Source organism: Larus michahellis, chromosome 1, assembly GCF_964199755.1.
Source record: "Larus michahellis chromosome 1, bLarMic1.1, whole genome shotgun sequence".
In the NCBI taxonomy this organism is placed as follows: domain Eukaryota; kingdom Metazoa; phylum Chordata; class Aves; order Charadriiformes; family Laridae; genus Larus; species Larus michahellis.
The window spans coordinates 71,143,786-71,159,168 of record NC_133896.1 but is presented as its reverse complement, the minus strand read 5'-3'; the positions used below and the strand labels follow the sequence as shown (position 1 = coordinate 71,159,168).

The 15,383-nt window shown below is 37.0% G+C and overlaps 1 protein-coding gene across 1 annotated transcript in view; it reads right to left on the bottom strand.

Annotated features, from left to right (window-relative positions):
- Nucleotides 1–15,383, bottom strand: part of PIK3C2G (phosphatidylinositol-4-phosphate 3-kinase catalytic subunit type 2 gamma) — a 284,737-nt gene that overhangs the window by 71,600 nt on the left and 197,754 nt on the right. The window contains exons 20-25 of the mRNA XM_074585602.1: nucleotides 15,051–15,231; nucleotides 13,594–13,701; nucleotides 11,230–11,322; nucleotides 9,551–9,680; nucleotides 7,286–7,422; nucleotides 4,412–4,581 (exon numbers count right to left, since the gene is read on the bottom strand). Coding sequence (XP_074441703.1) covers nucleotides 4,412–4,581; nucleotides 7,286–7,422; nucleotides 9,551–9,680; nucleotides 11,230–11,322; nucleotides 13,594–13,701; nucleotides 15,051–15,231 — 819 coding nt within the window. The remainder of the gene's footprint in view (nucleotides 1–4,411; nucleotides 4,582–7,285; nucleotides 7,423–9,550; nucleotides 9,681–11,229; nucleotides 11,323–13,593; nucleotides 13,702–15,050; nucleotides 15,232–15,383) is intronic.

The window sequence follows — 15,383 nt, the reverse complement described above, 5'->3', positions numbered from 1 at the left end:
TACAGGAAGTGCTGAAAGCAGATGGTGGCAAAGAATTAGGAGTTACCGGTTCACATAAACCAGTAACTCCAGACCAATCATGTCAGAAAAAATAAATTTAAACTGCAGAAAATGAATTAATAAATAGGTATACTGAAAAGTCACACTCAACTCTTTCAGCAGGTAATATAGGTTAGCCCAACAGTTTTCATGCACAAATTTAGAAAATGAAAAGTGCTTATACTTGAAGTTTTTACTTTCAAGTTTTAGACTCTTCCTTTTGATGAGTACCCTAAATAAACTTTAAAAAAAGAAAAAAGTAAAATGTGAAACTCTCAAATTACTATCTTCCTTCTTTCCTACTTTTTCCTATTTTTAAAAAAAAGATGGAACACACGTAGATACAATGTAGCCAAAGAATGTAAATACGCTTATTTTTCCCTGACTGTATGCCAATTTTTCTGTTTTAGAAAGAAGTACCTGAAAATAATGCTTCTTTTCTTTTTTCAAATAAACACTTCCACTGAGACAGTACCACTCACTTTAGGTTATTAACACTAAAAAAGAAATGTGTTACTTTTAAAATAAAAAAGACCCTTCTTTTTTACACGCTCAGACTTTCTTAAGTGCTTTTCAGTATAGGAAGACACTGACATAGGAAGAAAGTGTGGGAAACATAATTTTCCCATATTTTTGAAACTTCCTTCAAAAAACTGGAATTTCCCAATGGAATAGCTAGCCTGCCTCTAGTCATTAGCTTTGTAGAAGAAAACCAGCTTAGCAGATTTAACTTCTGGGAAAACCATGCCAAGACGCAGGATTAGTTTGGCAAGGAGACAAGCGGGTCTCTGTGATTCAGATCAGGGAAAAGAAAGGCCAGTGAGTGTTGTAAATAATCAGGATGACTGAGTATTTTTTAAAAAAGAATGGACACCTAGGTTATCAAAAGGTGAATATACAGTGTGTCATGAGCTGGACTACTCCATAACTTGCCATCAGGTTTCAGACCACACATCATTAACTGAAAAAATATAGACGAGAGAGCTGGAAGTGACTGGTAGTGGAGAGGATGAGACACTGCTGAAGTTAGGATTAGTTCAGTTAGCACAGGATTTAAAGAAATCTCTGATTGCTTAATTCACCAAAGAAGAAATGTTCAAAAGGAACTGGTCAGAACTGAAAAGAAGAAAACAAAAGCAAAGAAACCATGTCAGGTACAACCATCAGCTAGACACCTTCTTCCATACCACATGATGACTGACCTAGTCCTGTATGATTACCTGGATAATATTACACCTCTTTCAGACAGAGTGCGCCTAAGACGATTGCCACAGAACACTCAGTAGACAAAGAATAGGATGGTTATATGAAACTAAATGAGAAACATTTCTTCATACAGTTTGAAGTGTATCTGCAGAATTTACTGCTTTGGAGGAATGTAGAGTGAAATGTGGCAGCTGCATTAGAGAATGAAAGAAGGAGTATTTTAATACCACTAACAAAATGTGTCATCCAGTATGATTAAAAAAAAAAAAAAAAAGGATAATGAAATCTCATGGTTCAGTAGGAAAGTTCCCTGTGGGACTTTGGGAATAATTCTTCTGCCGAGCTCTGTTATTATGCTATTGGTTAGATACATCATATGTCTCTCTCCAACACTTCTGAAACATTAGTTCCTAGACCCAAGTAAAGACAGGTTATTAGTACTATTTAACATATTTGCTGCACTGTGAAGGTACATGGAACCGGAAAAGACAGAAAGCTCCTGATTCCTCTTCCCTCTGAAATCAGTAAGAGCTGAGCTACTGATTTGTGCCTCGGACTAAAAACCAGCAGATTTATTGGACATCATTTAAAGATGAGGGCAGGCATTAGAAAAGTTAACTAATCCCTTGTTAGGGTGTTATACAATCATGAATGCAAAAGTGAGCATGACTGCACGAATCATATCTGCTTCAAAGGGTTCTCTGAAGACTCATATTGGATTTGATAGAAAGAGCTGCAGCCCATACATGACAGCGTGCAACTCTCAAAGCAGCCATGTATGCCTTTCACTTTATTTACATCATAAGAAATGCTCCATGTGCAGAATACTGGAGAGGACCTACCCTTGTGGAGCTTTCTGAAGAATAAGAGTTTCCTAATGACAAAAAGCACTCCCTGAGAACAGAAAATGGACAGCTGTGGCAACGAAGTTATCTTCCTAAATTCTTAAAGGAATGACTACTTTAAATAGTTCAGACAGGGACTCCTTTTCTGTAAGCCTTCATTCATTTGCATAGATTCCATTAAAAAAAAAAAAAAAGTTTGTTTCGTGTGATGTGTGTAAAGACCGGTTGCATGTATAGGCATTTGCATCAGATATCTTTCATTCTTCAAAGCCACCTATAGGACTTCACAAGCATGTGTGTAGCATCCACAAAACCCAAACAGCCAGCGCTAATAATTCTAAAGATTTGAAAGCATTGCGCTGCTGTTTTATCAATACTATTTTAGGAGCATGATATTGTTTGGGGTGCAAAGAGCTCAAATAAAAATCTAATAAGAACTCAAATAAAAACCTAATATAAAAAGCTGTTGAAGAAACCAGAGCCTAAGCCTATTTCAGGACTTGCCTTGTGGGAATGAGTAGATACAAATGGCAATGGGGGTTTTGAATTTTGAGAGAGCCTGAAATTTATGGGATGTAGAAATGTGGTATTCCTGTGTTAGAAATAATATGTTACATTTCATGAAGAGTTCATATAGTTCTTGAGAACTAGTTCTTTTCATATGGTTCATGAGAACTATAGGCATTACTGTTGCATCTGCTCAGTTGCATGTAGGTATGAGGAAGACAACCATTGTGCCATGATGTTCACAACCTACTGTTAATTGTGAGTCCTAGTTTTACTAAAGAACCACGGGGGAGCCCCATGAATGGAGGTCCTAAAATGTATTGTTTTATTTTATAGTTTAAAAGCAACATACTGCATGGAGAAACAGGAAAAAATGGCTGCTGCTTATGAAAGCGACTACATTTTAAGTAATTTTCTTAGACTTTATGAGAGGTGTAGTATGCCTGCGTTGTAAACCAGTAAAATTAACAACTATTTTTATTATTGATATTACATGATTTCTGTTTAAATTTGGTTGTTGTGTCCCCCCCTGTATTTGCTTCATCCTGTCATTCAAACTGGGTAATTCTTTGCCCATGTAACATTACTGCTTAAGGAAATTCCTGTTAGGCTCCAAAAGGAGGTTTGCTGGAGTGAGGGATGCAGCACTTGACTCAGAGTGTGCATGAGTATCTTTTTTTATTACTCTGGTCTGCTTTATTCTTTGCACAGCAAATAAGTAGGATTAAGGGAACGTATCTTGAATGATTGACGATAATTCTGAGCACTGCAACTAAATCTTTTGACTGCCTGGCTTAGAAGTACTTATTAGCCCCATCAGCTTCCCTCATATCAATACTCCCACGCTGTTATTTCTGTCTAACACATTGAGACAGTCCAGAATAGTCAAAGGCCAGCTTAAAGATAATAAATAAAAAAATAAAAAGGAAGGAACAATTATCTCAAAATGAATTCTGCGACTAGTTCTGGAAATTATTAGGAAACATGTAGGAAAGACACCCCCTGCCCCCATATACACACTACACAGCTTGTCAGTATTTAGGATCATTTATCCATTCTCTATCCTGCTATAACAGCTTCTGTGTTTTACACATAGTAACATTATCCTATCTATAATTATTCCATTAAAATTCATTCCTCCATAGTATGTTCACATTAGGAACTAGGACATGTGATCACACTATTTTAGTTATCTTTATCATGGGATAGTTACATCACAGATAGACACAAATACAGAAAAATGACAGTCGTGTTTGTGTAAAATCAGACATTTGCAAAACAACCCCTGAGCTCAGTGTGGTTAGATGTAAAACTTCAAAAGATAATGAAAATGTTTGCAATTTTACCCACAGAGGCATAATGTAAATATTCTCCATGTCTATTTGGAAAATTTGGTTTCTTCTCTGAATATGGGAAGAAAGTGGTCAATTAGATACACCTATGGTTTTGGATCCATTATAGGAACACTCCTCTGCTAGAAAAAAACAATGGACATCAGAATTCTTTTGGCATAGGCCAATCTACTGTTCTGGTCACTACTGAGCTGCATCATTCAAATCTCTGGCCAAACAAGGATTTAGATTTATTTTCTTTTAGACTGAAAGGGGATCTCCAACATCTCATTTTAATTCCTTTTCCTGCCATTTCTATATTTTTTAGAGGTTTTGTGAACAATGAAAAGAAGTCAATTTGGAAAATTCAAAAAGGAAAAAAAGCATGATCCCATTTCTACTTTTTCCATGGGTGCTGATAAGACTGTGAAATTTCAGAACACTGCTTTAAAGTTTAATATGTGTGTTACTATAGATACTAACCTTTTTATGCTTCCAAACGTCTGTGCATGACCTAAAAATCTTCCAAAATCAATGTGGAACATGTGTCCGGCATTTGTCAGCATTATGTTGTCACTGTGTCGATCACAGACTCCCAGAATGAAGGTAACAACACACCAGCCAGCGCAGGAATAAAAGAAATTCCTTATTGCCTAGTTAGTAAAACAAAAGCATTTACTGGAAATATACAGAAACGTATTTGTTTGTGATGCTAACAAGAAAACCAAAAATTGTAGTTCTACAAATGCTATGCATGTTGCTAAAATTTTAACAGACGGGTGTTAGTAGCAATGGTACTCAAACAAGTAATACGCAAATTTCAAAGTTACAATACAAGAACAATTTTATGCATGAGGTTTTTACTTTGTGTTTTATGGATACTTGGAATTCTATGGAAAATTTCTAAGGTAGAGATGTACCTAAGAAAACCAAGCTTCTTTGCAGGAAGCTGACATTTTCTGTTCAATAGCCTGCACGTATATTGTAAAAACAATGGTTTGGAAGTTAGTTGGATATCCACAAATTTAACCATTTGCTTTATAAAGAAACAAGGTTATTTTACACCCATTCTGTACCTACATGAAACTGAAACTTTCAGACAACTGAAACTCAATTGTCTTTCTCAAATCCTAATTAATCAAGTCTCACAAAATTCCAGCTCAAAGAATTAAATCCCATTTTACAGAAATGAACTGAAACAAAGGAAGGCTAAATTGTTTTCTGCTCCTAGCATCTGTGAATCTGAACAGACTACGGGGTCAAACCGAGTGTCATGCAGAGAGACCCAAGAGAGTGACTAAACCAAAAACCAGACTGGCAGTTGTGCTTCATGTAACCTACTCCTCTGATGCTCTTTTTTTACGTGGTGGAGATATGTACTGTCACCGTTAGTCTGCTTCATGTAAGTAGACTGGCTCGTTCAGATCTATCTTATGAATCTCTTTACGATGTTACATTGTGGCACTGCTCTTTGCCAAAAATGCGCCCATGGCACACGTAGGAAAATGTACAAGCTAATGATCTCCTCACCAGACACTCATAGGTGGATTCCAAGTTTTCTGCTAACTTCAGTGGTAAGTATTTAATAACTGTGACTTCTCCTAATAGAAGAATCTACCCAATCTCTATCACAACACACATATTCAGTGTCCTCTCTCAGGGGAAAGTTATTCCTGATTCAAATGATGATCAGTCTTCTACCCCAAAGCATAAGGAATAGCTTTTGTCTTTTTTTAATCTTACCTGCTACAGTTTAAGAACTGAAAATTCAGTTCTTATTCAGAAGTCTTAACCTCCCATGAATCTAAATCACAATGTAATTCATTTATATGGAAACCCAAACAGTCCTAATTTGTGATTGTTACGTTTTTGGACAAAACCTACATTAGTCAATGTAAATCATTATTCAGGCATTCAGGATTTCCCTGCAGATGCAGGGTGTCACCTGCGATAGCTGATATGGATGACAGCACTGTGGAAGCCAAAGCAGAAGAGTTGGTTGAATTTTATGTCTCACTGTACTACTTACTCACTTTGATGACCTTGGATAAAACACCTAAGCTTTCTGTGATTTTGTTCACCCAACTGTAAAATGAGGATAGTAAAGCTTACTCTGCATTAGTTGTTTGAGCACCTTAGATAGAGTATTGTATGAGTAAAAAACCATTAAGGAGTAAAAGAGAAAGGTTCATTCACCAGCAAATCCACGGTGAAGGCACAGTAGTCATTTTATGCGTGCCCTATGCAATCAGATCCAGCTGCATTTTATATGTTTAAAAAATTGAAAGATAATGGATAGAAACTGGTTTTAGAATATTCCACATTAATGGTAGTTTTTACAAACTGCAGCTGCAGTAAGAAATCAGGTTCTCATCAATAACTAACAGTGCCTCACTTTTCAATTTAAAACTTTGCTGCACCATAACACTGTAAACATATAAACTTGTAAAAAAAAATCTATAAAGATTGTTCCTGTTTAATTGACTCAAGATGATACAGTAGGAATTCAAGTACTCTTACTGAAAATGAGGATAAACAAATGCCTATGGAATAATTACAAAATTAACAAAGTTTATCAAGTATATTTATGCTATACATCTATTAATGAACTTTTAGAAAGCACTTCATTTTCAGAGTAGTAAACACTCAAGGCTCCCCTTTAAATTTAAAATTTTGGCTACTAATCTACATAGGCACAGAATAGGGTTTTAAAAATTGCTGTAGTAACATAAAGATTAAAAGATTTTCCATAGGCCTTAGAACATGCTCAGCCAACAAAGAATGAATAGAAAGAGTTCCCTTCAAAGGGAAATCTCTGCTTCTATAAATAAAATTTCCAATTTTTTGGCTCATTCATAATGCCTAGTTTCATAAAATCAGATGCATTACATGGGATCCTACAATGTGATATGAAAAGCATGATCTTATGTATCATATGACTAGCTAGTTTTTTTTAGAACAGCTTTCTAAAACTCTGAGTACTGATGTGGTCATTTCCAAATACAGGAAATCCACAAGACTTTTCATAGTTTATATAGAATAAAGTATTCCGAGAGTTGACCTAAAAAATAAATGCTTTGGAAGTCGATACGTACTTTCTACTTCTGTTCTTCATTTTACTACTATATTTCAAAACATCGCTATGACACGTTTTTATAGAAAATGTATTACAATGCATCTGATTCTAGCAATATCTTCTTAGAAAGAGAGTGGCATTTAAGTCAATTCCCTGGCTTCTTTGCATGTGAGTTGTTTGTCTTGAGTCTGAGTCATTTGTTTTTGCTGCTTTCTGCCATTTGGTTTCTTTTTTCCCATGGTAAAACATGAATTGTATAATAAGCTTCTTTATGATGTTACCTCTTGGTAACTTGATTCCAGAGGATGGTGATGACGGAACCATTTTTTAATTGTGTTTTCTTTCAATGGTCCTATCAGACCAGACTCCCTGTGGATCTTCGCTAGTGTGGTAGCATCTGGCACCATCTGTACCAATCCTAATCAGATAGAAAAGAGTTCACATGAAAAACCTTCAACTTTAAAAAGATATGAAGACCGTCAAAGCATATTGCATATTGTTGGATCATTCCATGCAGAAAAAATACATGCTTAAAGGTTTATAAAATAATGAATGCAATGGAAAATATAGATCACGATTTTTTTTGTCTTTCTCTTCAGAAACAAAAACCGAAGGACACTTAGTAAAAAGTGGCAGTTCCGTGAAAGAAAAAAAAAACACCCATAACAAAATTGTGGATATAACTGCCTCAAGGTATCACCAAGGCCCACAATTTAACAAGATTCGAAGTGGGTAGAATATGTACACAAACAACCCAAAATCTACAAAAAATAGGATCAGACATTTTCTTTGAAATAAAAAGTTATTTCATATGTTTTTTATTGTCAAGAATGCTACACAAATTTTTCTGCAGCTTGTGATGCTGATCACAGCTGGGAGAAAGGACACTAGATAGTGCAGAAAATTAGTCTGATCCAAGATGACATAAACTGGGACTTTGAAGTGCAGAGAGAAGCCAAGCATTTTGCAATGCTTCACTTCAATCCTCTGTCTCTACTGCATGCACTTAATTCCTTTTTTGGAATCGAAACCTGGCTTGCCAGCCTTCTGTCCCTATCTCTGTGTGTGGTCCCCTGGCACATCATCCCACAACTCTGCAGTTCAGGAAGGACTTCCTCTAACAATTTCAGTCGATGACAGGCTCCTCTACAATATCATGCCTGGAAAGTGGCATCCTACCAGTGCTTTATCTGCACATCTATGTGAAGAATGATTTCCATGTTCCCATGACTATGAAATTATCATCTCCTACCTCCCTTGTGGGGAAGAGGTAGACCATGGAGCAAGTTGTTACACTAGGACTTGGAAGACCTGGGTACACAAGTCTACTTAAGCACATGTCCCGTATGTCCACAGGCATGTCACTTGGTGACTTATCCTTAATTATACTTAATCATTAACTGTATATCAATTATATTAACACTTCTGTAGCTCATAAGGAAAGACATTGTGTGGAAAATCTGTCACACACTAAGAGGTTTTCTGCTGCTGTGGCAGTGAAAGGAAGAGACTGTCAGGCAGAGAATATTATTTGCAGACGATCCTTGTATCCTTCTTGGCAAAAATCTAATTAAGTGTTAGTATGTAAAAGAGACTATAATATTATGTTCAGAAATAGTATTCTTGTATTATTTGCCTTTGAAGCAGAAGCTTTAAGCTTTGACTCCCATCTCTACAAAGAAGAGAGGAGTCTTTTTCTGGTCACCTTAACCACCCTCCATGTGCACGAACTCATCTATACTTTCTCCTAGCTCCTTCAGATCATTCATCCTCTCTCATTTTCTCTTTGTGGATCAGAAAGCAATGAATTTTGGGGTTGGTTGGTTTGGGGAGTTTTTTGATAGTTTTTGTACAGCAGGTAATCTGGATACATCAGTCTTCTGTTTGTGTAAGGATGATTTTCAGTAAAAGACTTGGAGAGTCAGTAAAAATAGTAAGCTTATTGCTGTCAGTAAATTTTTTTAGCAAGCAATTGGTATCCTGCTACAGCTCTGCTATAAAAACCGTAAAAGGGAGAATAAAGCTTTCAGATGAGTCAGGCCTGCCCTAAGCAGCATAAATTGCAAGAGTGATATTTCAAAATCAACACTGTGAAGCTGTCATCACTTGTCTACAGGTACCTTCTGTAGCCACATGTATCTAGGTTCATTTAAGCATCCGTGCAGGATAACACTGGATTAAAACTTCAGTAGCTACAGCCACTTTTCTCCAAAGCTCTCTTTCTGATGTGTGAAGTTACTTTTAAGAATCTGGTCAAAGCTGATGGTGTTGATGCTTTTGGAAAATTCTAGCCTAAGTTGCTACAAAATTCAGTGAGTTTGGTTATCCTCCTTCTGGAGAGGCAGAATGAATAAATAAACTGAACATTCGGGAGTAGGCAAGTATACAATTCAGGGCCTGAGCAACAGGAATTCTGAGCACTTTTTTTCTTTAAGGGGGAAGATAAATAAGAGACCCGTGAAAATAAAGGGATGATTTTTGTATGCTGTTGTTTACATGAGATACGGATAATATAATACAGGTAATTTTCATAGTGTAAAACTGACCTTGGCCTTTTCCTGTAGATAAACACCTATAAATGATCATTTGCATATCCAGACCCTCTTGGAGCCAAATGCTGTCCATCACTCGAATAATTTGCAGAACCAGCATATCTTGACGTAGATCATCGCCCATCTGAAAATTGCACAAGAAATCCTGGTTTCTCCTTCAATATCAGATAGAAATAACCTCCTACTTCATTTGGATTTTTTCCCTCACTGAAACGGCTACGTTCATTTTACAGAAATCCGTCTTGTTTTTCTTCAAAGTTGCTACTTATCTTTCTGTGTCAGAAGGGGACAGAGTAAATGGTACACATAGGCAGAAACAGTTTTGGCAGACACAGAGACGGTAACAAAAGCTCCCCGATTAACTGCAGCCTTTCTGCTTATTATTCCTATGTAATTATTAGAGTTTGAAAATTTAATCCGGAGGTAGGATCCTAATTTAGTTACAGTTTAAAGTCTACCTAATGCTAGATCCCTTTTCAGAAATGACAACATTTTTCTAATGTTAAGCTTCACAAATTGCTATTTGCAGCAGGCTGAAAGAGAATTTTATCATGAATTTATATTTTATCCATGACATGATTCATATTCAGTTTCAAACAGTGATGCAGTGTTGACTGCTCTCCCCATGGAGTCGGTGAAACCACAATCTTAGTGAAATGGGGCTTTAATTGTAGCCATAAGAGGTAATGAAGAGATTATCTTCAACCACGGCTGAGTAAATGGCCTATGAAAACAAAAGCCCAGGTTTTTTGTTGCCCCTGCCTACCCCATCTGAAATACATGACTTTTACTGGTATTTTTAAGCGCTTTAGTCTTTTATTATATTATTTTTTTATAAGCATTCCAATCTATAGACTTTTACTGCCATGAAATGAGGACTTGAGGAGATATAAATTATTGTTTAAAAAAAAATCAAAATCTATTTTTATTTTATTTAAAGGTAATCTTAACTCCAATTAATCCATCAGCCATTTTATGAACTTCAGTGTTCTTCTCTAAAAACAATAATCACTGTTATGGAAGACTTTTGATCTTCTGAAAGAGAAGTCATTTTATGTAACATGTATTGTCTTTTGTGGATGGACACAGCACTGTCCTGAACTCCGAAGCTTTGAAGGTGACAACTGGAAAATAAACCGGAGTTTATTTTCAGAGTCAGTTCCTCCAAGTAGCTCCAACGAGACCCAGCTCCTCTGCTGTCCTCTCCACCTCCCTCTTCCTCAGCCCATTTCCCACGCTGGCTCAAAGGGGCAGAATTAGTTCTGTGTAGCAAATGCAGTCTCTAACACTCCAGTATTTTGATTCGTTAGAGACATATCAACATGGATGGATTCAGTTATTCTGAACTCAGATAAGAGACCTGCCCTCTTACTTCAGTGTGGTAAATAAACCAGGTTTAAAATATAAACTTCATATTTTAGCCTGGTTGTCTCCGCTAAGAAAAAAAATAATTGCAAAAAATCATTTGATTCTCTACTGATCAAAAAGTTGATACTTCAGTGTGCTGCCTCAGCATATTCCATTAAAAGTTCTAGTGTCAAAAATAATTAGGAAAAAGGAACAACAGAGCCAAATCAAACATTCTCAGGCTCAAGGTTTAAAATATAAATTAGGTGAATCTCAAATCAACATTTTTCATATAAAAGGAACTAAGGATTAGAGGAAGAACATACCTTAAAAATAACATTGATGTTTCCACTTGGAGCATTCGCGTTGATGAAGGAGATTTTTAATGGAAAAGCATTGGATGTAAAATATGAACATGACTTCAGGGAAAAAAAGATGAGAGAGAAGAACAACAGTGTCACATGTAGAAAACATCAGGCTAATAGAATACCGCCGGAAAAGGTACCATCTTTAATTACTGCTCAGTAGCACTGATAAAAATAAATAATTCTTGATATTATTGACTGTTTAATTGAGTGAAGAAAATGAGAAATTATTTTTCTCAGACAATTTGTTTCACTCAATAAACAGATTATATGAATGGATAATATTTTCCGTAGTAAATGTTTTTCATTTTCAACGATAAACTTTGGCTGGGACTGAGTGGATGAAGTACATAAGACTGATCTAATGAGAATCTCCACAGCACTGACAAGCCTTTAGTCCTATTATTTTCTGCAAAAAGATTTCCCCATCATACAAACTTTATAGTAGAAAATAAACCTACTGATTTCTTTGGTGACCTTGCCCTGGCTGAGAATACAGGAAATTCTGAAAATCACAATCTATTTTATATGGAATTTATCTTAATTAAACATAAACTCTGACTTCTCGTGCCCTACAGCTCCTTCCACCTGAAGACCTTAAAGGGCTTCAAAAAGCATTAATGAGCCAAGCACTGCTAATCCGGTGTGAGTTAGGGTGCTATTATCATCATCATTAAAAAAAGAGGGGGGGAAAAAAAACCCTGAAAAAACAACCAAAGACAATGGTAAATTAATGGCCTAGTTTCTAGAAATAACGAGCACCTCACAGGAGCTACCGCTGTCCTTACTGGGTGGAGTGAAATGCAGGCTAATTTGAACAAAAACGCTACTAGACACAGCTGCCTCTTGCTTTTCATCTAAACATCTCAAAGCATGGTACAAGCATGCAAATATTGTCTTACCCCCATCATACCTCTGCAACGTGCAATAGCTATTATTGATGATGAAATCCTGACCCCCTATGGAATTTTGCCAACTGAAATGTCTCAATAAGTGCTTGAAAGGTTACTGTGAGAAAACGCATTACTGACAGAGCTGGGAGCAGTGCTGGCTACGAGTAAAATCAATAGATGATACCAAAGTGAATTAAATTTAGGTAATTATAAGCACTTAAAAATGCTAATTTACATGATTATACTGACATACAGTTCAATCAAGAACCTGCATATATTTATAGCAAGATAATGGCCTATAATGATGCAAGAAAAATGAAAAAAAAAAAAAAAAAAAATCTCTCTTCAGATTTAAACATTTTGTATCCGTCCAGCCAGGCTGGTGCAGTATAAATAGCATGACTGTATGGTGAGATACCTTCCCATTAGTTATTATTTCCAAAAAGCCTGAAAGCAGTGAGAAGCAGCAGGCTTCAAATTCTTCTGACTTTTATCATGCACAATTGGCCCAAACCTGCGGGGTGCTGGAAGACCTCTGTTCTCAGCCAGATCAAGGCTGAATAGCAATTACTTGGAGAATCACAGGTCAAAGGCAATTGAAGGGATCAGCACCTCTTAGAATCAGGTCCACTGTGGATAATGAGCCAGAGAACAAAAACAGAGCACAAATTGCTGTAATTAGGCAGCTATAACTGGTAATACATATGGCTCTTCAGGTTTGTTTTCTCTTGCTGCTGGGTACGTTTTTCTTCTCTAGAGCTGGAACAGCTTATTCTGGGCATTATATTGTTTATGAAAACATTTCTAATCAATGAATAACTGAGCCTTAGTACTGTAGTCAAAGTAAAGTCAAGTAACACTGAAGAGCATTACTGTTTCCTTATTTTTAAGTCATTTTTAATAGGGGTCATAGACATAGGTAAGTTACTGTGAATAGTTAGTATTTTAGCAGACCTCAGTCATGTGCCTAGGCTCACCTCAGCGAAAAGAGAGCTACCTCGAGACCTTTAGCTGCTCCCATCCATGGCAGGGGAGAGACTTGGATGAGAAAAAATTGCCACCAAGAGCTACCTGGGCAGGACGGTAACCAGGTCTTAGCTTCAGGGGACCCAGGTGCCTTTGCCCATCCCAATGCCTTGGCAGGGCAGCTGAGCTGGGAGCAGCCTGCTCAGAGTTTGAAATCGCTGCTGCTGCTGCTGCGCAAGGTGAGACATGCATGCAACACCCACCCCACCAGACCCCTTCACCTCTGCCTCCAACAAAGGCCCCCAGTTTGAAGGGGATTAGGCTGGATGTCAGTTTACCAGACGACTCATGCTTAACACCAGTAAGATTATTTCCCAGTCAATGCAGCCATTCACTCCCTCTTCCCCTTTATACTACAAAAAAAAAATAAATTACAAATGTAATCCGTTGCATGAGCTAGACTTACATCTGCCTCTACGCCTTGGACAACAAGTGCAGGATTCAGGGGAAGCCGACAAACCGTTACCTCCTGGAAGAACTGCTGAAGTCTGTGGAGTTCCACCTTTAACACCTCCTGCAACATGTGAATCATTATGGTAACACGAAAGAACATAACAGCAGCTTTTAAGCCGTTTACTGTCTTTCTGTATTTTAAACAAGCAGTACAATTTCTGGAACGAGTGGCATCCATGTAACCTTATAACAGCTGATGAGGTGACACCGAGGGGCAGTTATTAAAAGTAAGAACTGTTATTTTACTCCACATTCAGGCTTTTACTGTCTAGATGCACTACCAGTTCATGCTGTCATGTAGGTTCAGATTCAATACCCTTCATTAGGGGCTGATTAGCCTTGCACCTGCTCTGCTGCATCTCATATCTTTTTTGCCTTGCTGGACAACCTCACAATTTGTTGCCTCAAAACTGTGATCTCCCTCACCTAACTGTAGGTATGGTACCTGCAAGGTTTGGGAGTTTCGCAGTATTACGGTAACTAGAGCCTTGAGATTAATCTCTAAAATCTGAATTATGCATCAGTAATGCATAATGTATCACTACTATTTCTTTTTCTTTACATGGATTTTTGTCTTTGCAAATATTTTTGTCTTTTTACTTCCGTGTTTGCTTTGCTGCTCTCAGTAGCAACACAGAGTTTTCTGAAAAATCCTTTGAAAATCTTTGAATCCTTAACAAGGCAAAAAGAACTCATGATAACTTTCATGATAACCAGCAGTGGCAGGTATATTTTTATTTGGCTTTCTGGTCTTTCTTGCTGAGATCCCAGCAAGAAACTGTTTTACACATCAGCTAAGTAACAACGGCTGTCTCGGAAAATTAACAGTTTTGAATTGGAAATATACCTACGCAATACAAAAGCTGCACCTGCTGGAGAAGACGACTGCAAGCCTTCTACTGCCAGGAATGCATCTCTGCAGATACAGTATTAATAGTTGAATGCTATATTTGAGTATTAAGTATAGTCCACTCTGGTTGGCTTTGCTAAGAAATGAGGCCATTCTGCTCGTCCAGGACAACTCTTAGCCAAGTTTTCAAGAAACACTGCAGCTCCACAGGAGTCAAATATTATATTGGGATGAGGTGCTGAATGTGAGCATTCCTTTCAGTAAAATATTAACCAGCATTGTTGCCATTGTTTCTGACCACCTCGAAGTCGAGTTGAGAAACTGGTTGATGAAGGAATTTAAATGGCTTAAAAGATCTGCTGACCTCAAGAGTAATAGTGATAAGAGTTGGACCATTAAATACATGTTTTACTTGTTTTCAGAGCAGCACAAAATTTTACAAATTTTAGGCAAATCTTGGGTTTATTTATGTAAAGGGCATTATAGGAAAGACGTGTCACCTTAGAGAAAATAATCACCTGAAGAAACTTAGATGGAAGAGGAGGTATTTTTAAACAAACCTTTCTTTTTGGGTCACTGGCAGCTTTTACTTTTTTGGCAATGTCTTCCAGAATTCTGATAAGTTTCCCCTCCTTAGAAAACTCATTGTTCAGGGTTTTGCCAGCACAGAATTGGAGAGCAGCCAGTAGTTTCTGATACCAGTTTTTGAAATGAACTTCATTCTGTGCATTCTTCAACAGCCTGAAGGAAAGAGGGAAAAAACATCTGTGTATCTAAAACTGATTTTTATTTTATATCACCTCTAGCAGAAACAATAAATGCACTCCAAACTAATCTGTATTTGGTGACTTTGGACAGCGGAGAATGAGAAAAAATGTTGTTTATTTGTTGGC